General features: G+C 43.8%; 1 protein-coding gene across 1 annotated transcript in view; it reads right to left on the bottom strand.

Moving 5' to 3' along the window:
• The window catches only part of LOC106609796 (protein kinase C-binding protein NELL2), a 118,285-nt gene extending 94,125 nt beyond the window's left edge, over positions 1 to 24,160 (bottom strand). Inside the window, exons 1-4 of the mRNA XM_045722361.1 lie at positions 23,762 to 24,160; positions 23,287 to 23,415; positions 5,190 to 5,340; positions 254 to 427 (exon numbers count right to left, since the gene is read on the bottom strand). Of these exons, the coding sequence (XP_045578317.1) occupies positions 254 to 427; positions 5,190 to 5,340; positions 23,287 to 23,415; positions 23,762 to 23,816 (509 nt within the window). The 5' untranslated portion in view covers positions 23,817 to 24,160. The remainder of the gene's footprint in view (positions 1 to 253; positions 428 to 5,189; positions 5,341 to 23,286; positions 23,416 to 23,761) is intronic.
• Between the last annotated feature and the right edge of the window lie 426 nt (positions 24,161 to 24,586).

Genomic DNA, 24,586 nt, shown 5'->3' with positions numbered 1-24,586 from the left:
GACTTTTAATGGAATATCTACATAGGTGTACAGAGGCCCATCATCAGCAGCCATCACTCCTGTGTTCCAATGGCACGTTGTGTTAGCTAATCCAAGTTTATCATTCTTTCAAAAACAAGGACATTTGTAAGTGACCCCAAACTTTTGAACGGTAGTATAAATAATAAACAAAAGTGAAATAAACAATAAAAATGAACCGTAAACATTAACATTAAACTCTCTCTCCCTCTCCCCCTCCAGTGCCCACACTCACCGGTTACAGTCGACGTGCAGCACCACGTGGGAGACACTGAAGGCCACAGACAGCTTGTGCCAGTGGTCGTCTGCCAGGGAGTAGGGGAACACCTCAGTGTGTTGCCGCTGGTCCCTGGTACGGTAGTGGAGACAGATCTCATTATGCTGCCCACTGCTCTCCAACTCCAGATACCTGGATAACAGACACACAGTAAATACTCAATCTATTAGTATCTGTTAGAATGGCTGATGCCTGAGAGGTAATGGCAGTAGGTTTTTCCTTTTGGACATCGGTGTTGAGACTACTATGTTTCTGTGGTACATCGTGTCATCATTCAGAGCACTAAAAAGTAGGACTGAAAAGCTGCAGGGAAAAAGCTGCAGACACATTCAAACAAGTAAATCAACAGTCGTTGCATTGCTCTTAAAACTGCAGGGACTACAGTTGAAAACACTTCCAAGAAAGAATTCCTCAATTACAGAGGAGTTTACAGAGGAGATTACAGAGGAGTTTACAGAGGAGTTTACAGAGGAGTTAACGGAGGAGTTTACGGAGGAGATTACGGAGGAGATTACGGAGGAGTTTACGGAGGAGTTTACGAAGGAGTTTACAGAGGAGATTTACAGCGGAGATTACAGAGGAGATTACGGAGGAGTTTACAGAGGAGTTTACAGAGGAGTTTACAGAGGAGATTACAGAGGAGATTTACAGAGGAGATTACAGAGGAGATTACAGAGGAGTTTACAGAGGAGATTTACAGCGGAGATTACGGAGGAGGTTACGGAGGAGATTACGGAGGAGTTTACAGAGGAGTTTACAGAGGAGTTTACAGAGGAGATTACAGAGGAGATTTACAGAGGAGATTACAGAGGAGTTTACAGAGGAGTTTACAGAGGAGTTTACAGAGGAGTTTACGGAGGAGATTACGGAGGAGATTACGGAGGAGTTTACGGAGGAGTTTACAAAGGAGTTTACAGAGGAGATTTACAGCGGAGGTTACGGAGGAGGTTACGGAGGAGATTACGGAGGAGTTTACGGAGGAGTTTACAGAGGAGATTTACAGAGGAGTTTACAGAGGAGATTACAGAGGAGATTACAGAGGAGATTACAGAGGAGTTTACGAAGGAGTTTACAGAGGAGATTACAGAGGAGATTACAGAGGAGTTTACAAAGGAGTTTACAGAGGAGATTTACAGCGGAGATTACGGAGGAGTTTACGGAGGAGTTTACGGAGGAGTTTACAGAGGAGATTTACAGAGGAGATTTACAGAGGAGATTTACAGAGGAGATTTACAGAGGAGATTACGGAGGAGTTTACGGAGGAGTTTAGAGACGAGTATTCATCTCTCTGATTAGAACACCCAGTCAGAGTATTAATCTCTCTCATTAGAACACCCAGCCAGAGTATTAATCTCTCTGATTAGAACACCCAGCCAGAGTATTAATCTCTCTGATTAGAACACCCAGCCAGAGTATTAATCTCTCTGATTAGAACACCCAGCCAGAGTATTAATCTCTCTGATTAGAACACCCAGCCCAGTCTGCTCTCAGCCTGGTCACTCTCTCTCTCTCTCCAGACTGCTGGAGCTAAAACTACACCTGCACCGACATTACAATCTACTGGGTTGGGTGGAAATGGCACCATAGACTCCAAATCTGATAGCACTCGGAGAGTTGGTGTGGGACAGACACACACACACACACACACACACACACACACACACACACACACACACACACACACACACACACACACACACACACACACACACACACACACACACACACACACACACACACACACACACACACACACATCGCTTGGTTTCATACATGATCCTATCACTGCAGCTGCTGTAATCCACATCTTAAACATCTTACGTGTGTGTGTGTGTGTGTGTGTGTGTGTGTGTGTGTGTGTGTGTGTGTGTGTGTGTGTGTGTGTGTGTGTGTGTGTGTGTGTGTGTGTGTGTGTGTGTGTGTGTGGCATGTACACTCCCTTATCACTGTGCTTCCTTATTCCTTCTGCTTCCTTATCACATCAAACTATTCCAGCTACTGCAAGACAGTCCTACTAGGATTGAATCTGTCTGTCTGTCTGTCTGTCTGTCTGTCTGTCTGTCTGTCTGTCTGTCTGTCTGTCTGTCTGTCTGTCTGTCTGTCTGTCTGTCTGTCTGTCTGTCTGTCTGTCTGTCTGTCTGTCTGTCTGTCTGTCTGTCTGTCTGTCTGTCTGTCTGTCTGTCTGTCTGTCTGTCTGTCTGTCTGTCTGTCTGTCTGTCTGTCTGTCTGTCTGTCTGTCTGACACATTCATCTAGAGACTGGACTGAGTAAGGAATTCAAACTTGAGAGGTGTGTGTGTGTGTGTGTGTGGGTGTGTGTGTGTGTGTGTGTGTGTGTGTGTGTGTGTGTGTGTGTGTGTGTGTGTGTGTGTGTGTGTGTGTGTGTGTGTGTGTGTGTGTGAATAAAGCACTGATCCATGAGATAAAGGAAGATGACAGGTTGACTGTGACCTTAGAGGCCATGTCATCAATACTGTGTCTGGGGGGAGAAAATGTCACAGGTCTTTCTCCAACACTGACTACAGACAATAAATCATTCGAGATACACCTCTGTCTGTTTACCCATCTGCAGAAAGGAGTGGAAGTATGGAGGGATGGAGGGATGGAGGGTTGAAGGGATAGATTTAAGCCATTACATAAATGATTGGAAGGAAAAATAATTGGAAGGCAGACAGACAGACAGACAGACAGACAGACAGACAGACAGACAGACAGACAGACAGACAGACAGACAGACAGACAGACAGACAGACAGACAGACAGACAGACAGACAGACAGACAGACAGACAGACAGATAGATAGATAGATAGATAGATAGATAGATAGATAGATAGATAGATAGATAGATAGATAGATAGATAGATAGATAGATAGATAGATAGATAGATAGATAGATAGATAGATAGATAGATAGATAGATAGATAGATAGATAGATAGATAGATAGATAGATAGATAGATAGATAGATAGATAGATAGATAGATAGATAGATAGAAGCCATTACATAAGTGATTGGGAAGAAAGAGAGAACGATGTAGGGGCGGAGGGATAGAGGAATGGATGGATGGATAAAGGGATAGATTGAAGCCATTACAAAAAGGACTGAGGAAAATCAGAAGGATAGAGGGATGGAATGCTTCAACTGAAGAAAGGACAAGCTGCTTTGCTTTGGTTCTCCCAAAGGATTTATTTTCCACATTTAAGATTAAAGAAAATGAAAAAATCCATATAAAGCTGTCCTTGGAGGTCGGAACAATGAAAACGGGGCTAAATCATAATCTGACTGTTTAACCTAATATGGACTGTCTTCAAGACAACAACAGAGCCTTGGCAGTGAAGTGCTAACACTACTGTTCATATGACCCCATGAAACCCATGCCCAAATCCCACACAATAAAAACAATGGCAGGCTGAACTTTATACAATGACACTTGGGAAATCTTGGCAGATGGTACACAGTCTGATCTGTATGACTAGTTGGTGTAGGTCAGCATTGTACTGCCGTTACCCGAGGCCCGGACTTTTCAGGTTCTTGCCTCTTTATTACATATGGAGTCCAGTGGTGGCTGGTGGGACTTAAAATGGGGAGGACTGGCTCATAGTAATGGCTGGAATGGAATTAATGGAATCACATCAAACGCCTGTTTATTTATACCATTCAATTCACTTAATTTCATCCATTTTTTATGAGCCATCCTCTCTTCACCAGCCTCCTCTGATGAAGTCCCCCTTCAGCTGTTTTTGCTGACTCTACTGTATGAAACAGCCAGTGTGCTAGCTTAGCATGTAGTGCTGCTTCCCTGAACCAGCCTCTGTCTGGACTTCAACCAGGGTCCTCTATAATGTCTCTGACTGGACTTCAACCAGGGTCCTCTATAATGTCTCTGACTGGACTTCAACCAGGGTCCTCTATAGTGTCTCTGACTGGACTTCAACCAGGGTCCTCTATAGTGTCTCTGACTGGACTTCAACCAGGGTCCTCTATAATGTCTCTGACTGGACTTCAACCAGGGTCCTCTATAATGTCTCTGACTGGACTTCAACCAGGGTCCTCTATAGTGTCTCTGTCTGGACTTCAACCAGGGTCCTCTATAGTGTCTCTGACTGGACTTCAACCAGGGTCCTCTATAGTGTCTCTGTCTGGACTTCAACCAGGGTCCTCTATAGTGTCTCTGTCTGGACTTCAACCAGGGTCCTCTATAGTGTCTCTGTCTGGACTTCAACCAGGGTCCTCTATAGTGTCTCTGTCTGGACTTCAACCAGGGTCCTCTATAATGTCTCTGTCTGGACTTCAACCAGGGTCCTCTATAGTGTCTCTGTCTGGACTTCAACCAGGGTCCTCTATAATGTCTCTGTCTGGACTTCAACCAGGGTCCTCTATAGTGTCTCTGTCTGGACTTCAACCAGGGTCCTCTTTAGTGTCTCTGTCTGGACTTCAACCAGGGTCCTCTATAGTGTCTCTGTCTGGACTTCAACCAGGGTCCTCTTTAGTGTCTCTGTCTGGACTTCAACCAGGGTCCTCTATAGTGTCTCTGTCTGGACTTCAACCAGGGTCCTCTATAATGTCTCTGTCTGGACTTCAACCAGGGTCCTCTACCTCGCAAATACAAGTGTCCGCCCGCTTGACAAGGTAAGACCAGATTGAGCTATAGAACATTATCCAATTCCATAGCACCATTGGCGACATTTCAAGCTAGCTGTGGAGTGAGTTTATGGCTGTTCTTACCTCCATTTCATAATAGCACACAAACGGTTACTAAGTCAAGATGTGTGTCGTACCTCTGTTCTGCATGGTGTATGAAGAGGACTGTCTTACCTGTGTTCTGCATAGTGTATGGAGAGGACTGTGTCTTTCCTGTGCTCTGCATGGTGTATGAAGAGGACTGTGTCTTACCTGTGCTCTGCATAGTGTATGGAGAGCAGGACTCCAGAGTTGAGTCTCTCCTGCTTCAGAGTGGCCAGCACAGTGAACTCTGTCTTGTCTCTCAGCTTCTGGAGCATCACCTCTGCTACATCCTCCTTCACCCTCACGTTCCTCCATGAATCTGAGGAGAGAGAGAGAGAGAGAGAGAGAGAGAGTAGAGAGAGAGAGAGAGAGAGAGAGAGAGAGAGAGAGAGAGAGAAAAGGCAGAGAGAGACAAAGATCTCTGAATCTTAGTGGTGTTGGCCACAATTTAACATCAAGCGCTGTAGTTCAAACAGGTGCTAATATTAGAGTTGATCTATAAATGCAACGGCTGTGGGTACTGGAGGAGAGAATTAGGACACACTGCATTATGTAATACAGGATATCCAACAAAATAAAGTGCCAGTCAAAAGTTTAGACAAGCCTACTCATTCAAGGGTTTTTCTTTATTTTTTACTATTTTCTACAATGTAGAATAATAGTGAAGACATCAAAACTATGAAATAACACATATGGAATCATGTATTAACCAAAAAAGTGTTACAACTTCATCAGGATTGGTGGGTCCCCTGCGGGACGGTTGAGCTACTGTAGGCTAATCCGATTAGCATGAGGTAAGTAACAAAACAAAAAAATCCCAGGACATAGACATATCTGATATTGGCAGAAAGCTTAAATTCTTGACAAACAAATCAAAATATATTTGAGATTCTTCAAAGTAGCCACACTTTGCCTTGATGACAGCTGTGCACACTCTTGGCATTCTCCCAACCAGCTTCACCTGGAATGCTTTTTCAACAGTCTTGAAGGAGTTCCCACATATGCTGAGCACTTGTTGGCTGCTTTTCCTTCACTCTGCACTCCAACCCATCCCCAAACCATCTTAATTGGGTTGAGGTCAGGAGATTGTGGAGGCCAGGTCATCTGATGCAGCACTCCATCACTCTCCTTCTTGGTCAAATAGCCCATACAAAGCCTGGAGGTGTGTTGGTTCATTGTCCTGTTGAAAAACAAATGATAGTCCCACGAAGTGCAAACCAGTTAGGATGGCATCTCGCTGCAGAATGCTGTTGTAGCCATGCTGGTTAATTGTGCCTTGAATTGTAAATACAGTGATGGAAAAAAGTATTTGATCCCCTGCTGATTTTGCACGTTTGCTCACTGACAAAGAAATGATCAGTCTATAATTTTAATGGTAGGTTTATTTGAACAGTGAGAGACAGAATAACAACAAAAAAATCCAGAAAAACACATGTCAAAAATGTTATAAATTGATTTGCATTTTAATGAGGGAAATAAGTATTTGACCCTATCTCAATCAGAAAGATTTCTGGCTCCCAGGTGTCTTTTATACAAGTAACGAGCTGAGATTAGGAGCACACTCTTAAAGGGAGTGCTCCTAATCTCAGTTTGTTACCTGTATAAAAGACACCTGTCCACAGAAGCAATCAATCAATCAGATTCCAAACTCTCCACCATGGCCAAGACCAAAGAGCTCTCCCAGGATGTAAGGGACAAGATTGTAGATCTACACAAGGCTGGAATGGGCTACAAGACCATCGCCAAGCAGCTTGGTGAGAAGGTGACAACAGTTGGTGCAATTATTCGCAAATGGAAGAAACACAAAAGAACTGTCAATCTCCCTCGGCCTGGGGCTCCATGCAAGATCTCACCTCGTGGAGTTGCAATGATCATGAGAACAGTGAGGAATCAGCCCAGAACTACACGGGAGGATCTTGTCAATGATCTCAAGGCAACTGGGACCATAGTCACCAAGAAAACAATTGGTAACACACTACGCCGTGAAGGACTGAAATCCTGCAGCACCCGCAAGGTCCCCCTGCTCAAGAAAGCACATATACATGCCCGTCTGAAGTTTGCCAATGAACATCTGAATGATTCAGAGGACAACTGGGTGAAAGTGTTGTGGTCAGATGAGACCAAAATGGAGCTCTTTGGCATCAACTCAACTCACCGTGTTTGGAGGAGGAGGAATGCTGCCTATGACCCCAAGAATACCATCCCCACCGTCAAACATGGAGGTGGAAACATTATGCTTTGGGGGTGTTTTTCTGCTAAGGGGACAGGACAACTTCACCGCATCAAAGGGACGATGGACGGGGCCATGTACCGTCAAATCTTGGGTGAGAACCTCCTTCCCTCAGCCAGGGCATTGAAAATGGGTCGTGGATGGGCATTCCAGCATGACAATGACCCAAAACACACGGCCAAGGCAACAAAGGAGTGGCTCAAGAAGAAGCACATTAACCTGTTATGGCTAGGGGGCAGTATTTTCACGGCTGGATAAAAAACGTACCCGATTTAATCTGGTTACTACTCCTGCCCAGTAACTAGAATATGCATATAAGTATTGGCTTTGGATAGAAAACACTCCAAAGTTTCTAAAACTGTTTGAATGGTGTCTGTGAGTATAACAGAACTCAAATGGCAGGTCAAAACCTGAGAGATTCCTTTACAGGAAGTGGCCTGTCTGACCATTTCTTGAACTTCTTTGCCATCTCTATCTTTTACAAAGGATCTCTGCTCTAACGTGACACTTCCTACGTCTTCCATGGGCGCTCAGAGCCCGGGAAAAACCTGAATGTCGTCATCCCAGCCCCAGGCTGAAACACATTATCGCCTTTGTCAAGTGGCCGATCAAGGGACTGTGGGCTTAGGCGCGTACCCTGGCCGCCCCCGTCTTTGTGATTTTTCCTCTGTTTGCCGAAAAGGAGATTCCCGGTGGGAATATTATCGCTTTTTTACGAGATAAATTGCATAAAAATTGATTTTAAACAGCGGTTGACATGCTTCGAAGTACGGTAATGGAATATTTAGAATTTTTTTGTCAGAGACTGGAACCATCATCACTCACAGGGACAGAGATGTTATACTGTATGTTTCTGAGACTGGAACCATCATCACTCACAGGGACAGAGGAGTTATACTGTATGTTTCTGAGACTGGAACCATCATCACTCACAGGGACAGAGATGTTGTACTGTATGTTTCTGAGACTGGAACCATCATCACTCACTGGGACAGAGATGTTATACTGTATGTTTCTGAGACTGGAATATAGTTGAGACGAACCATCATCACTCACAGGGACAGAGGAGTTATACTGTATGTTTCTGAGACTGGAACCATCATCACTCACAGGGACAGAGATGTTGTACTGTATGTTTCTGAGACTGGAACCATCATCACTCACAGGGACAGAGATGTTATACTGTATGTTTCTGAGACTGGAACCATCATCACTCACAGGGACAGAGATGTTATACTGTATGTTTCTGAGACTGGAACCATCATCACTCACAGGGACAGAGGAGTTATACTCGATGTCCTGTTTTAGAGCTGTGTTTATACTGGTTAATTAGTGTCATGTACAATCATTCAACCTTGATGAGTAAGGTCACATGGTTGCTAGCCTTTGAGCGGGCTCTCATGTCAATAAACCATCTATTCGACATTCTATCCTGTACACTGTTGTGTTCCATATTCAAAAGGAACAGAACCCTGCTTCCTTTAACCGTGGATACAACACCTTACCTCCAGTTTATCTACAGAGAGAGTGAGAGAAGGGATTGGAACCACGGGATCGCCCTGATCTCTGGCTGCCTTTTGTTCTCCCTCTGTCGAACCTCTCTCTCCATCCTTCCACCCCTCCTTCCTCAACTCCCATCCCTCTCTCCTCTCCTCTCCTCAGACATCTACACTCCTTTAATGGAGCCATCAATAAGAGATGAAGGGAGTGTGTGTGTGTGTGTGTGTGTGTGTGTGTGTGTGTGTGTGTGTGTGTGTGTGTGTGTGTGTGTGTGTGTGTGTGTGTGTGTGTGTGTGTGTGTGTGTGTGTGTGTGTGTGTGTGTGTGTGTGTGTAACAGCTTCACACTGACACCAGCTACATGTTCATGGTCTTGTACGGCATAAACACAGCATCTACAGCTGGTGAGAACAGGTTCAAAATACCTGGGGAGAAAACAATGTGGTCTAAACGGTGCATTCGAAAAGTATTCAGACCCCTTCACTTTTTCCACATTTTGTTACTTTACAGCCTTATTCTAAAATGTATTAAATAGTTTTTTTCTTCTTCTCATCTACACACAATATTCCATAATGATAAAGCAAAAACAGGTTTCTAGAAATGTCTGTAAATGTATTCAAAATAAAAAACGGACCTATCACATTTACATAAGGATTCAGACCCTTTACTCAGTACTTTGTTGAAGCACCTTTGGCAACGATTACAGCCTTGAGTCTTTTTGGGTATGACGCTACAAGCTTGGCACACCTGTATTTGGGGAGTTTCTTCCATTCTTCTCTGCAGAGCCTCTCAAGCTCTGTCAAGTTAGATGGGGAGCGTCGCTGCACAGCTATTTTCAGGTTTCTCCAGAGATGTTCAATCGGGTTCAAGTCTGGGCTCTGGCTGGGTCACTCAAGGACATTCAGAGACTTGTCCCGAAACCACTCCTGTGTTGTCTTGGCTGTGTGCTTAGGATCGTTGTCCTGTTGGAAGGGGAACCTTCGCCCCAGTCTGAGGTCCTGAGCGCTCTACAGCAGGTTTTCACCAATGATCTCTCTGTACTTTGCTCTGTTTGCCTTTCCCTCGATCCTGACTAGTCTCCCAGTCCATACCGCTGAAAAACATCCTCACAGCATGATGCTGCCACCACCATGCTTCACCGTAGGGATGGTGCCAGGTTTCCTCAAGACGTGATGCTCAGCATTCAGGTCAAAGAGTTCAAAAGAATCTTGTTTCTCATTGTCTGAGAGTCCTTTAGGTGCCTTTTGGCAAACTCCAAGCAGGCTGTCATGTGCCTTTTACTGAGGAGTAGCTTCCATCTGGCCACTCTACTATAAAGGCCTGATTGGTGGAGTGCTGTAGAGATTGTTGTCCTTCTGGAATGTTCTCCCATCATCACACAGGAACTCTGGATCTCTGTCAGAGTGATCATCTCCCTGACCAAGGCCCTTCTCCCCCGACTGCTCAGTTTGGCCGAGTGGCCAGCTCTAGGAAGAGTTTTGGTGGTTCAAAACTTCTTCCATTTAAGAATGATGGAGGCCACTGTTTTGATACCCTTCCCCAGATCTGTGCCTCGACACAATCCTGTCTCAGAGCTCTACGGACAATTCCTTTGATCTCATGGCTGGGATTTGCTCTGACATGCACTGTCAACTGTGGGACCTTATATAAACAGGTGTGTGTCTTTCCAAATCATGTCCAATCAATTGCGTTTACCACAGGTGGACTCCAATCAAGTTGTAGAAACATCTCAAGGATGATCAATGGAACAGGATCCACCTGTTCCGAGTCTCATAGCAAATGGTCTGAATACTTATGTAAACAAGGTATTTCTGGTTTTTTTAAATGTCTAAAAACCTGTTTTCGCTTTGTTATTATTAGGTATCATGTATAGATTGATTTTTTACTGGGGTGGTGATGTCATAAGGACCACTATCTCACAACGCTCACACTTAACACGCTCACACTTAACACTCTCTAACACACAGTAGAAGTAGACGCAATGGGGCTATTCCCCAAAATAATTCAAGGCATTTAATATTTCAATAAACAACATCACAGAAGACAATGCAATTCAACCAATTAGAAATGACAAGGTGGGACACTGACTCAAGCTGAATAAATGTGGATTAGTCAATTGAAAATAAACAGAAGGTCTAGACCTTCACATGTGCATTTCACACTGCGTAAAAATCTGCAAAACAATAATAAGACTTGAGCAGCTGTTACTTCCTGACCAGTAAAAGGGGTTGTTTGTTATTGTAGTTTGGTTAGGGCGTTGCAGGGGGTGTTTGTTTAGTGTGTTTCCGGGTTTTTGGTTGATGTTCTATGTTTTCTATTTCTATGTGGGTTTTCTAGTTTTTCTATGTCTATGTTAGTTTTGTCAATGACCCCCAATCAGAGGCAGCTGTTTGTTGTTTTCTCTGATTGGAGGCCATATTTAAGTGTGTTTGTTTTCACTTGTGTTTGTGGGTGGTTGTTTCCTCGTATAGTCTGAGCACCTTACGGGACTTTTTTTCGTCGTTTGTTTTGTATGAGTACTTCTAATTAAAAAGAAGATGAGCACCTTAATCGCTGCATATTGGTCCGATGATTTCTCCTCCTGAGACGACAAACTTTGTGACAGAACCACCCACCATAAGAGGACCAAGCAGCGGAGGAAGGAGCAACAGAGGAGCTATTTAGAGTCGTGGACATGGGAAGAAATAATGGATGGAAAAGGACCATGGCACCAGGTTGGGGAGTACCGGCACCCAAAAGAGGAGCTGGAGGCAGCAAAGGCTGAGCATCGGAGGTACGAGGCATTATATCCTCCATTTCAGGAGGTGAGGAGGCAGCCCCCCCACACACGGGGAGTTGGAGTAAGTCAGGCAATAGGCCTGAACCAACTCCTCGTGCTTATTATGGGGAGCGTTTGGCGGTGAGAGCACCGTGCTATGCGGAAGTGCGCACGGTCTCGCCCATCCAGACCTCCAGTGCATATTCATGGCCCAGTGTATCCAGTTCCTGCTCCTCGCACTAGCCCTGTGGTGCGTGTTACGGTTCTGGCGCCTCCAAAGCCAGCCCCATGCACCAGGCCTTTAGTGCGCCTGCCCAGTCCAGTACGTCCTGTTCCTGCTCCTCGCACTAGCCCTGTGGTGCGTGTCACTAGTCTGGCGCCTCCAAAGCCAGCCCCACTCACCAGGCCTTTAGTGCGCCTGCCCAGTCCAGTATGTCCTGTTCCTGCTCCTCGCACTAGCCCTGTAGTGCATGTCACTAGTCTGGCGCCTCCAAAGCCAGCCCCACGCATCAGGCCTTCAGTGCGCAGTCCCCGTCCAGAGCTTCCGGCGACAGTTCCCCGTCCAGAGCTTCTGACGACAGTTCCCCGTCCAGAGCTTCCGACAACAGTTCCCCGTCCAGAGCTTCCGGCAACAGTTCCCCGTCCTGAGCTTCCGGTGACAGTTCCCCGTCCAGAGCTTCTGACGACAGTTCCCCGTCCAGAGCTTCCGACAACAGTTCCCCGTCCAGAGCTTCCGGCAACAGTTCCCCGTCCTGAGCTTCCGGTGACAGTGCCCCGTCCAGAGCTTCCGGCGACAGTTCCCCGTCCAGTGCTTCCGGCAACGTCCTGCAGTCCGGAGCCGACTGAGACAGCCCGCAGTCCGGAGCCTGCAGAGACGGCCCGTAGTCCGGAGCCGTCAGAGACGGCCCGCAGTCCAGAGCCTGCAGAGACGGCCCGCAGTCCGGAGCCTGCAGAGACGGCCCGCAGTCCGGAGCCTACAGAGACGGCCCGCAGTCCGGAGCCTGCAGAGACGGCCCGCAGTCCGGAGCCTGCAGAGACGGCCCGCAGTCCGGAGCCTGCAGAGACGGCCCGCAGCCCTGAGTCTCCAGAGACGCGCCTCAGCCCGAGGTCTCCAGCGACGCGCCTCAGCCCGAGGTCTCCAGAGACGCACCTCAGCCCGAGGTCTCCAGTGACGCACCTTAGCCCAGAGCCTTCAGCAGTGGTCTACAGCCATGAGCCTTCAAGGGGGGTGGGCAGGTTAGGATGGGGACTAAAGCTGGAGCCTGAGCCACCTCCGTAGTTGGAGGATTGGGGAGGGGGGGTGTAGCACGGGAGCCGTCGGTGACGGTAGCCACCCTCCCTTCCCTCCCTTTAAGTTTGGGGTTATTTTTGTGGGGATTTTGTGTTTCGGTGCATCCGGGGTCGGCACCTTTGGGGGGGGGGTACTGTCACGTCCTGACCAGTAAAAAGGGTTGTTTGTTATTGTAGTTTGGTCAGGGCGTGGCAGGGGGTGTTTGTTTAGTGTGTTTTGGGGGTTTTGGTTGATGTTCTATGTTTTCTATTTCTATGTGGGTTTTCTAGTTTTTCTATGTCTATGTTAGTTTTGTCAATGACCTCCAATCAGAGGCAGCTGTTTGTTGTTTTCTCTGATTGGAGGCCATATTTAAGTGTGTTTGTTTTCACTTGTGTTTGTGGGTGGTTGTTTCCTTGTATAGTCTGAGCACCTTACGGGACTGTTTTTCGTCGTTTGTTTTGAATGAGTATTTTTTTCCCTTCTATATAAAAAGAAGATGAGCACCTTAATCGCTGCATATTGGTCCGATGATTTCTCCTCCTCAGACGACAAATTTTGTGACAGCAGCTTTCACCAGAACAGGGAAATTGAATGTGTGCCCATTTTACAGTTGTAATATATTTAATTTTGATCACTCTGTTGTTGCAGATAATTTTCCTGTGTAGCAGGAAATGCAAATTGTAGTGTATTCAAGGATTAAAATGGCTTCTAAAAATTGTAATATCCTCTTTAAAATATTCAGACTTGATTTATCCTATCTAAAAATGTTACAACCCCTACAAAAATGTATATTGTTTATAAACAAGATAATAATTCACATTTCCTGTTGCTGCAGGATTATTTTTGTGCTTTGAGAAACTGGTCAAATGAAGATACAACATCTGTATGTTTCTCATGGATGTTGAAATGGTTTAACACCCAGTCAGAGGGTTCAGATTCATGGAGATTACTACTAATCTGCACCATACGGTCTATTTTATTTTACCCCACTGTCCTCTTAAGACTTAACCTGTGGATGATGGGGGGGAGGGAGGGGTGTACATTACAACACTCTTGTCTCTCTCTCTCTCTCTCTCTCTCTGTCTCTCTCTTTCTCTCTCTCATACACAAATCCTGTCAATTTGTCCTGGGTTACAGTTACTGTTGTAGTGATATAGATCAATACAGCATGCAGAGAGAAGAGATAAGAAGCTCCACACACACACACACACACACACACACACACACACACACACACACACACACACACACACACACACACACACACACACACACACACACACACACACACACACACACACACACACACACACAGCCAGCCTGTCTGGTGCCTCAGAGGGACTGGCCTCATTTCAGGGCTTTCCAGGTCTCTCTTTCTCATTCTCTTTTTCAGGGCTTCTCCTGTTCCTGCTGCCTGGCCTTCTGTCAGACACTCTGTCTCTGCTGTATTGAACCACAGCCTGGTGACACACACAAACAAACACACACACACACTTGTACCAGCCTGCAGCCATCATCACAATACTAGTTAGTTATCTCCTTGAGAAACCTATAAATAAACCACAGCATCAACCATGGACAGAGAAAGATCAAATCGAAAGATTAACCACATGCTCTGGATACAGGTGTAGACCTTACTTACTTACAAGCTCTTAACCAACAATGCAGTTCAACAAATAGAGTTAAGAAAATATTTACTAAATAAACTAAAGTAAAAAACGTAATAAAATAAAAAGTAACACAATAACATAACAATAACGAGGCTATATACAGGGGGTACCGGTACCGAGTCAATGTGGGGGGTGACAGGTTAGTCGAGAGAATTTGTATATGTAGGTAGGGGTAAAGTGACTATGCATAGATAATAAACAGCGAGTAGCAGCAGTGTCCAGGTGGCCATTCGATTAATTGTTCAGCAGTCTTCAGGCTTGGGGGTAGAAGCTGTTAAGGAGCCTTTTGGTCCTAGACTTGTCACTCTGGTACCACTTGCAGAGGCGGTAGCAGAGAGTCTATGACAATTTTTTGGGCCTTCCTCTAGTATATAGGTCCTGGATGGTAGGAAGCTTGGCCCCAGTGATGTACTGGGCCGTACGCACTACCCTCTGTAATGCCTTATGGTCGGATGCCAAACAGTTGCCATTCCAGGCGGTGATGCAACCGGTCAGGATGCTCTCGATGGTGCAGCTATAAAACATTTTGAGGATGTGTAGACCCATGACAAATCTTTTCAGTCTCTTGAGGGGGAAAAGGTGTTGTCGTGCCCTTTTCACGGCTGTCTTGGTGTGTTAGACCATGATAGTTTGTTGGTGATGTGGACACCTCGACCCAAACTCTCGACCCGCTCCACTACAGCCCCGTCGATGTTAATGGGGGACTGTTCGGCCCGCCTTTTCCTGTAGTCCACAATCAGCTCATTTGTCTTGCTCACATTGAGGGAGAGGTTGTTGTCCTGGCACCACACTGCCAGGTCTCTGACCTCCTCCCATATAGGCTGTCTTCTCATTGCCGGTGATCAGGCCTACCACTGTTGTGTCGTCAGCAAACTTAGTGATGGTGTTGGAGTCGTGCTTGGCCATGCAGTCGTGGGATTACGTCTAGATGATTAATGAGAAGGAAATGCTGCCTTGTGTCTTTATCAAGTTTGGGGTGTAAAAGTTTGATTTATCAAGATACATGCCATGGATTTGGTCACAGGAACTGGTCACAGGAAGTGGCCACAGGAACCAACGTGTGTGTGTGCGTGCATGCGTGTGTGTGTGTCTGCTTGTGTGTGTGCATATGTGTGTGTGTCTATTTAAATCAGTTGAATGATTCATGACACAGGGAACAAGTGTCTCAACTCCAAATAGCGTTGAATTAAAGCAGGGGAATTAACGCCGCAGATTTCTACAGCCTGGCAGAGAGACAGAGGTAGCAACAAGGAGAGAGAGAAGGAGAGAGAGCACTTAGAAGACAGGATGACTCGCTTTTACAAAATAAGACCAATTCATTGGAGAAATATCATCCTGTTTCAATCTCAAGTGGTCAGATTAAACCAGATCACATCTTGTTCTGATGGAACATTTGATCTAAGTTATTACTTCTACCACTTAATGATGCACTTCTAATGTACCTCTCTGGAATACATCACTTCTAATGTACCTCTCTAGAATACATCACTTCTAATGTACCTCTCTGGAATACATCACTTCTAATGTACCTCTCTGGAATACATCACTTCTAATGTACCTCTCTAGAATACATCACTTCTAATGTACCTCTCTAGAATACATCACTTCTAATGTACCTCTCTGGAATACATCACTTCTAATGTACCTCTCTGGAATACCTCACTTCTAATGTGCCTCTCTAGAATACATCACTTCTAATGTACCTCTCTGGAATACATCACTTCTAATGTACCTCTCTAGAATACATCACTTCTAATGTACCTCTCTGGAATACATCACTTCTAATGTACCTCTCTAGAATACATCACTTCTAATGTACCTCTCTGGAATACATCACTTCTAATGTACCTCTCTAGAATACATCACTTCTAATGTACCTCTCTGGAATACATCACTTCTAATGTACCTCTCTAGAATACATCACTTCTAATGTACCTCTCTGGAATACATCACTTCTAATGTACCTCTCTGGAATACATCACTTCTAATGTACCTCTCTGGAATACCTCACTTCTAATGTGCCTCTCTAGAATACATCACTTCTAATGTACCTCTCTGGAATACATCACTTCTAATGTACCTCTCTAGAATACATCACTTCTAATGTACCTCTCTGGAATACATCACTTCTAATGTACCTCTCTAGAATACCTCACTTCTAATGTACCTCTCTGGAATACATCACTTCTAATGTACCTCTCTGGAATACATCACTTCTAATGTACCTCTCTGGAATACCTCACTTCTAATGTGCCTCTCTAGAATACATCACTTCTAATGTACCTCTCTGGAATACATCACTTCTAATGTACCTCTCTAGAATACATCACTTCTGATGTACCTCTCTAGAATACATCACTTCTAATGTACCTCTCTGGAATACATCACTTCTAATGTACCTCTCTGGGATACATAACAAAATACTCTCAGAACTGTTTCCAACATATAGGCCTTTAATCTCTGCTTCCTGTTATCCAATACATCCTGGATATATGTTCTATGACTAATGTTGCTACTGCTGTTAGGCCTCTTGCCCTTCTGTCTGGTTGGCACACAGAGCTTGGCAATGGGCAAAGGAATGGCATCTCACGTGTATGTGTGTTACATTCACACACACACACACACACACACACACACACACACACACACACACACACACACACACACACACACACACACACACACACACACACACACACACACACGCACACACACACGTAGGACCGACAACACTACACTAACAGCATCCTGTCCTGCTGTGCTGTTGCAGATACAGTCTCTATTGGGGTGATGAGTAAGCAGCAACCTGATTGCTGCACTGAACAGAGAGAGCATCCAGTCAGCATAGAGAGGTAAAGGTGTAGGACCTTAATGTGATCCCCCTGTTGCAGGAAATGTTTTACTTGTAGTGTATTTGAGGTTTAAAAAGGATTCTGAAGTTTGTAATTTCCACTTTGAAATTTCAGACTTGATTTTCCCTTACGAAAAATGTATCAACCCCTACGAAAATGTCCATTAATTATAATCCTAATACTAAAGGATTGTTTTCCTGCTGTAGCAAACTTGCTCATATTATGATCCTACATCTGTACAGGGAGGGTTCACTCACTCAGCAGGGTTGGGGGGCACACTAACTTTGTTTCTGATATGAAACCTGATGGGATTGATGAAATTCATGTCCTATTCTTTGGCAGGTGTGGAATCCTCTTTCACCTCTGGATTCCATATATCTATGATGACAACTTTCAATGATCTATGAAGGCATCAAGGGAACAGGTGGGTTATAATTGTACACGAGAGAGAAAATATAATTTCTATAATAGATGAATAGATGTAGTTGACGGATATACCATAATGGGATCCATCTAATCCTTGTGAAAGCCTAGAATTCTGGGAGAGAGGAGAAGGGAGAACAGTGGTAGGATGTTCCTGTATGGACACACACACACACAGACAGCACTCTGCAGGCAGAAACACTGTCTACAATTCCTCTCATTCCTGAGTTGTTTGAATCATATATACAGTGCCTTCAGAAAATATTCATACCCCTTGATTCATACCACATTTTGTTGTGTTACAGCCTGAATTCAAAAAGGATTTAAAAAAAATGTTTTCCTCATCCATCTACACACAATAACCCATAATAACAAAGTGAAAACATGTTTTTAGAAATGTTTGCAAATGTATTGCAAACGAAATACACAAATATCTAAATTACATAAGTATTCACACCCCTGAGTCAATACATGTTAGAATCACCTTTGGCAGCAAATATAGCTGTGAGTTTTTCTGGGCAAGTCTCTAAGAGCTTTGGACACCTGGATTGTACAACATTTTCCCATTATTCTTTTCAGAATTCTTAAAGCTCTGTCAAATTGGTCACTGCTAGACAACCATTTAAGTCTTGCCATTGATTTTCAACCAGATTTAAGTCAAAACTGTAACTCGGCACCCAGGACCATTTACTGTATTCTTGGTAAGCAACTCCAGTGAATATGTGGCCTTGTGTTTTAGGTTATTGTCCTGCTGAAAGGTTCATTAATCTCCCATTGTCTGTTCGGAAGCAGACTGAAGCAAGTTTTCCTCTAGGATTTTGCCCTTAACGATTACATGCATACCCATAACATGATGCAGCCACCACTACCCTTGAAAATATGGTGAGTGGTACTCAGTAATGTGTTGTATTGGATTTGCACCAAACATAACACTTTGTATTCAAGAAAAAAAGTGAATTGCTTTGCCACATTGTTTTTGTTGTGGCAGTATTAGTGCCTTGTTGCTAACAAGGTGCACATTTTGTGATATTTTTATTCTGTACAAGCTTCCTTCATTTCACTCTGTCAATTAGTTTAGTATTGTAGAGTAACTACAATGTTGTCTTTGTGGTTGAATCTATCTTTGAAATGAACTGCTCAACTGAGGGACCTTACAGATAATTGTATGTGTGGGGTACAGCCATGAGGTAGTCATTCACAAATCATGTTAAACTCTGTTATTGCACACAGAGTGAGTCCATGCAACTTATTATGTGACTTGTTAAGCACATTTTTACTCCTGAACTTATTTAGACTTGTCATAACAAAGGGGTTGAATACTCCATTCTGCCTTTCATTCTGATTCTCATAGCCTCAACAAAAACATGGACTGGTGCTGGTACTGTGGATAAAAGGCCTACAAATCAAATTGTATTTGTTATATGCGCCAAAAACAACAGATGTAAACCTTACAGTGAACTGCTTACTTACGAGACCTTAAGCAACAATGCAGTTGTAAAAAAGAAACTAACAAACATTTGCCATATACAGTTTTTCACTTTGGCACTAATTTCGGAACCTTGATGTCATTTTTCAAAACTCTAGACACAAAACTCAACCAATGATCAAAATGCACATTTTTCAAAACTCTAACACTTTTTCCAATTGCTTGGATACAATATACATAAAGCTAAGATGACTTGTTCACTGAACTAAAATCACCTGTTCAAAATGACACAACATCAAAGTATTACCATTTCAAAATGTAATTCACACATTACATCTGAGATGACTGTCTTCATTTCATTACAATGATCTAACTATCAACTAATACAACTGATCAAAATGATAAGTAACTGTTGCATTACTCTTAATGCATAGTTTTATAGAAACTGACAAACAATATTCCATGTTTATATCATGAAAGTTTCAGGATAACGAGATCCATTCACACCAATTACCGTGGAACATGAACCAACTGGACTACATTATCTATGGATGTAATATTTCATCATCATTCTTTATCAGACACTGTTTCTATGGTCCCATCTACGACTTTTCCAGACCATGTTTTCAGATTTGACATTACTGTACACTCACCGGACACTTTATTAGGTACAACTATCTAGTACTGGGTAGGACCCCCTATTGACTCCACAACAGCCTGAATTATTCACGGTGTTGTACGTTAAGAGATGCCCTTCTGCACACCACTGTTTTAAACAGCTGTTATTTGAGCATTTGTGGCCTTTCTGTTAGCTTGAATGAGTCTGGACATTCTCCTCTGACCTCTCTCATTAACAAGGTGTTTTGCCCACAGAACTGCCGCTCACTGAATGTGTTTTGTTTATCACATCATTCTCTGTAAACTCTAGAGACTGTAGTGTGTAAAAATCCCAGGAAGGCAGCTGTTTCTGAGATGCTGGAATCACCATGTGTGGCATCAACCATCATACCACGGTCAAAGTTGCTTAGATTACTCATCTTGCCCGTTCTAATGTTTGGTCGAACAACATCTAAAGCTCTCTACTCTATATACTCTATATGTTGAGTTGCAGGCAGCCACATGATTCGCTGTTCGAATGTAACCTTCCTTGATGAGCTAAATCAGCTCTGTAGAGCTGATGGTGTGACCTATGTCATTGTGTGGGATAATGTCAGGTTCCACCATGCTCAAATGGTGCAAGCATGGCTTCAGGCCCAACCACAATTTACCACCCTGTACTTACCCCCATACTCTCCTTTCCTTAACCCAATTGAGGAATTTTTCTCCACATGGAGGTGGAAGGTATATGATTGGCGCCATCACGAACAAGCCACCCTTCTCCAGGCCATGGATGATGCATGCAATGACATCACGGCAGACCAGTGTCAGGCCTGGATTCGCCCGAAGATTCTTCCCAAGATGTTTGGCAAATAAAAACATCCATTGTGATGTGGATGAGAACCTGTGGCCAAATCCACAAGACAGGGTTGATGGGAATATAGAAGTACAGTAATCAAGCCTTTGCGTTTTACAGTAAGCCAGGTGAGGAACACTGCAGTTGATGTTTTACTGTAGATTCTTTCTTTTTTGTAGCTAATTATTTTTGCTTTGATTCAAAGAAACCAATGTTGTGATTTTATTGCATTTCATCGATAAATGTCATATTTTGTTCAATGATTCCACTGTGTCTGTAGTATTCTCTCTACTAGTCCTTTTACAGTGATGTATTTACGTGTAGTAGCATAATGAAACATGTCTCACATATTTTGTACTACAATATTTAATGATTGTACGAACAACTACACAGTGAAACTATCGGTATCTTGTGTGTGGGTGATCTAAATGAATGTTCCTATGGTATTTCATGATAAATGAGTTATCTGAACGAATGATTCTGCAAGTGCAAGGTTTCTTTAAAGATATGAATGCACAATGCAATGTTTTCAACATTGGACAGCCTGTGTTACAAGTGATGGCCGTTTTGAGTTTTGTGTCTAGAGTTTTGAAAAATGACCACAAGGTTCTGAAATTAGTGCCAAAGTGATTGTAAAAAACTGTAAACTAAAGTAAAAATAGTAACAGAAGAAAATAATAATGAGGCTATATACAAGGGGTACATGTACAGAGTCAATGTGCAGGGGAATGTGTGTGTGTGTGTGTGTGTGTGTGTGTGTGTGTGTGTGTGTGTGTGTGTGTGTGTGTGTGTGTGTGTGTGTGTGTGTGTGTGTGTGTGTGTGTGTGTGTGTGTGTGTGTGTGTGTGTGTGTGTGTGTGTGTGGTTAGGGTCCAGTGAGTGTACATTGAGACTGTGCAAGAGAATCAGTGCAAAACATAAAAGATGCCTATTAAATGAATGACTTAAGCTTCGGCACAAAGGCAGAGTTTTCATCCCTGTTTTCTGCTCTAGGGGGGCGGTCTGCATTGCTGGCTCAGACACAGCCACTGAAGCTCAGATCAACACCCTCAGCTTGGAGACATCAGAGAGAGAAACTTACAGAAAGTCTGAATGAAAGAAACAGAGACTCCTGTGGAAGATGAAAATAAATACAAATCTCCCTCACACAAACACATTCTACACATTTTGCCATGGGGCAAAGAGAAAATGTGCAACTTTATACCTAATCTCATGCTCTTTTACACATTTTCCCATGAGGCTGAGAGAAAATGTTGCTGTTTTATAGCTAACTTTCTGCAATTCGTATTGCCATGGGTCAGAGAGAAACATTTTCAGTTTTCTAGCTAATCATGCTATTGTACACATTTTGCAATTAGGCTGAGAGAATTTAGCATGTTTATAGCTAAATTCCTGCAATTCTACACATATTGCCATGAGGCAGAAAGAAAACAATTGCCGTTTTTTAGCTAATCATGCTATTCTACACATTTTTCAATGAGTATGAGCAGAAATGTTGCAGTCTGACAGCTGATTTACTGTCATTCAAGGCTACTATATCTGGGGGTGGGGTGGAGGGGGAGTGGCACACTATAACCCACTGCGGGGATGTGGTATGCCAGTGTTTACTAAACCTACAACTCCAGACAAGGGATTAGAAGTCGCAATATGGGGACAGCTGAATGGCAGAATGAAAGACTTCTGTATGGACTGGGATTTCTATTTTGGATCTTTGTTATGCTGATCCACTTTTTGCAAAGGATTGGGATAAATAGTCTATCATTTATAGACTGAAACAATAATGTCGCTGCCAATAGTTCACTGCAGCCTGGCACCAGGCCATGATGGTGTTATCTATTATGACGGGGTTATCTATTATCGTCATACAGTAGGCCTAGGATAACGTTAATGCTTTATCACGCTATGGGTGAAACGTCAAGACCAAACGTCCATCCTAGTAGTAGACCTGCTGATTGTAACTCAATAGGCTACCTGCTTTTTAACGTGTGTAGGCTATTTGAACTCAATGTCTTATGACATAACAGAAGATTAGTCGCACGTGCAAACGTAAACAAGATCAAAGTACAATGTGAGAGTAATATTTTTTTAACCTTTATTTAACTAGGCAAGTCAGTTAAGAACAAATTCTTATTTTCATTGATGGCCTAGTTCAGGGGCAGAACGACAGATTTTCACCTTGGGGATTCAATCTTGCAACCTTTCGGTTACTTGTCCAACCCTCTAACCACTAGGCTACCTGCCTCTAACCACTAGGCTACCTGCCTCTAACCACTAGGCAACCTGTCTCTAACCACAAGGCTACCTGCCTCTAACCACTAGGCTTCCTGCTCTAACCACTAGGCTACCTGCCTCTAACCACTAGGCTACCTGCCTCTAACCACTAGGCTACCTGCTCTAACCACTAGGCTACCTGCCTCTAACTACTAGGCTACCTGTCTCTAACCACTAGGCTACCTGCTCTAACTACTAGGCTACCTGCTCTAACCACTAGGCTACCTGCTCTAACCACTAGGCTACCTGCCTCTAACCACTAGGCTACCTGATCTAACCACTAGGCTACATTCCTCTAACCACTAGGCTACCTGCTCTAACCACTAGGCTACCTGCCTCTAACCACTAGGCTACCTGCCGCCCCGTGAGAGTAAAGCATTGATATGGGTCAAATACAGTTATCGGGTCTTACCTTGGAAAAGAAAGGCTCTGCTCTCATTGTGGAACCCCTGAACTTGAAAAACTCCAGCATAAGACTCTCCCAACTTCAGTTCATCGAATACGTTGATGCGGAGGGCAGGGTCGACCCCAAAGCCTAGAGCTGGATGAGAGAGACCGGATAGATAGAAAGAGTCCGGCAGCGGCAGAGACAGCGTTAGTTCAGCACCATGGACAGCGACCGGCAGCCCGACACCTTGGCGTGGACACAGCGCAGCCGGCTATTGCTGCTATATCATGATGTAATGCTGCGAAACTTCCATTCTGATAGGTTACAACTTCCTACACAGCCAAAATGGTCAAATGATTGTAAAACATGAAAAATAAGAAATACATCAATTCGGTTATCAACTGAAACCACGTCACAGTAACATACTAAAATCAAAACATGACCGTTATGGGAAATCAGTCAACATAATTGCGTAACAAAATGCGGACGTTTAGCTTACCTGGGAAGATGGCAAATATACTGTACAAAAAATAAAGTTTGAATAGTCCCATCATGAATGGAAAATAATCACAACGATTAGTCCATGCTTATCTGTCCACTTTCAAAAATACTGGTGGTACTAAAATACCGCAGGCGATACGCGTCAGTCAGAAGAAAACCACATGCTCGCAAAATGACGAGTCATCTAATATTGACCGTCGGCGTTCTTAGAACTTTTAAGACCAATTAGAAATAATTGACGTCAAAATATTCCATTCAGCATCCGTGATGATTCAGAAGAGAGCGCTGAAGACAGGTGCAACATCATCACTATACGGGCTGCTAGCTGGTGAGTGAGTGAGAGGAGGCTGGTATGTGGAGACTCATGGAAAGCGAAAAGACAGCGTCTGTGCTCTGTCCTGCCCCCTTTTGGTCTACGGTGGAACACAATCCAGGAGATCAGACTGATTACACTTCTGCCATCTGTCAGATTTCTCAACATTACCAAATGACCGTAGGAGAGTTGCATTTAACGTTTGATATTCAATGATAGTAATTTAATCAGCTAATATTTTCAGCTGGGTGTTTTCCGTGATCCTCTGGCATGCTTAGCCTGCTGCACATGTGTTTTTTCAGGGTGGAAAAACAATCTTTAGAAAATACAACATTTTCCCTTCAATATTAAAATGCATTGAGAGCTACATTCCACGCAGCACACCTTCACCCCGTAGAGAGAATAACTCTCTGGGCATCTAAACTATTAACATACCATTATCATTAACATCCCATTATCATTAACATCCTGTCCACCATTATCTGGTTAATTACTCTTAAAGAACAGATG

This window comes from Salmo salar, chromosome ssa07 (genome assembly GCF_905237065.1).
Source record: "Salmo salar chromosome ssa07, Ssal_v3.1, whole genome shotgun sequence".
NCBI lineage: Eukaryota > Metazoa > Chordata > Actinopteri > Salmoniformes > Salmonidae > Salmo > Salmo salar.
Note: the sequence above shows the minus strand (reverse complement) of the source record. Positions and strands in the feature narration are given on the sequence as shown.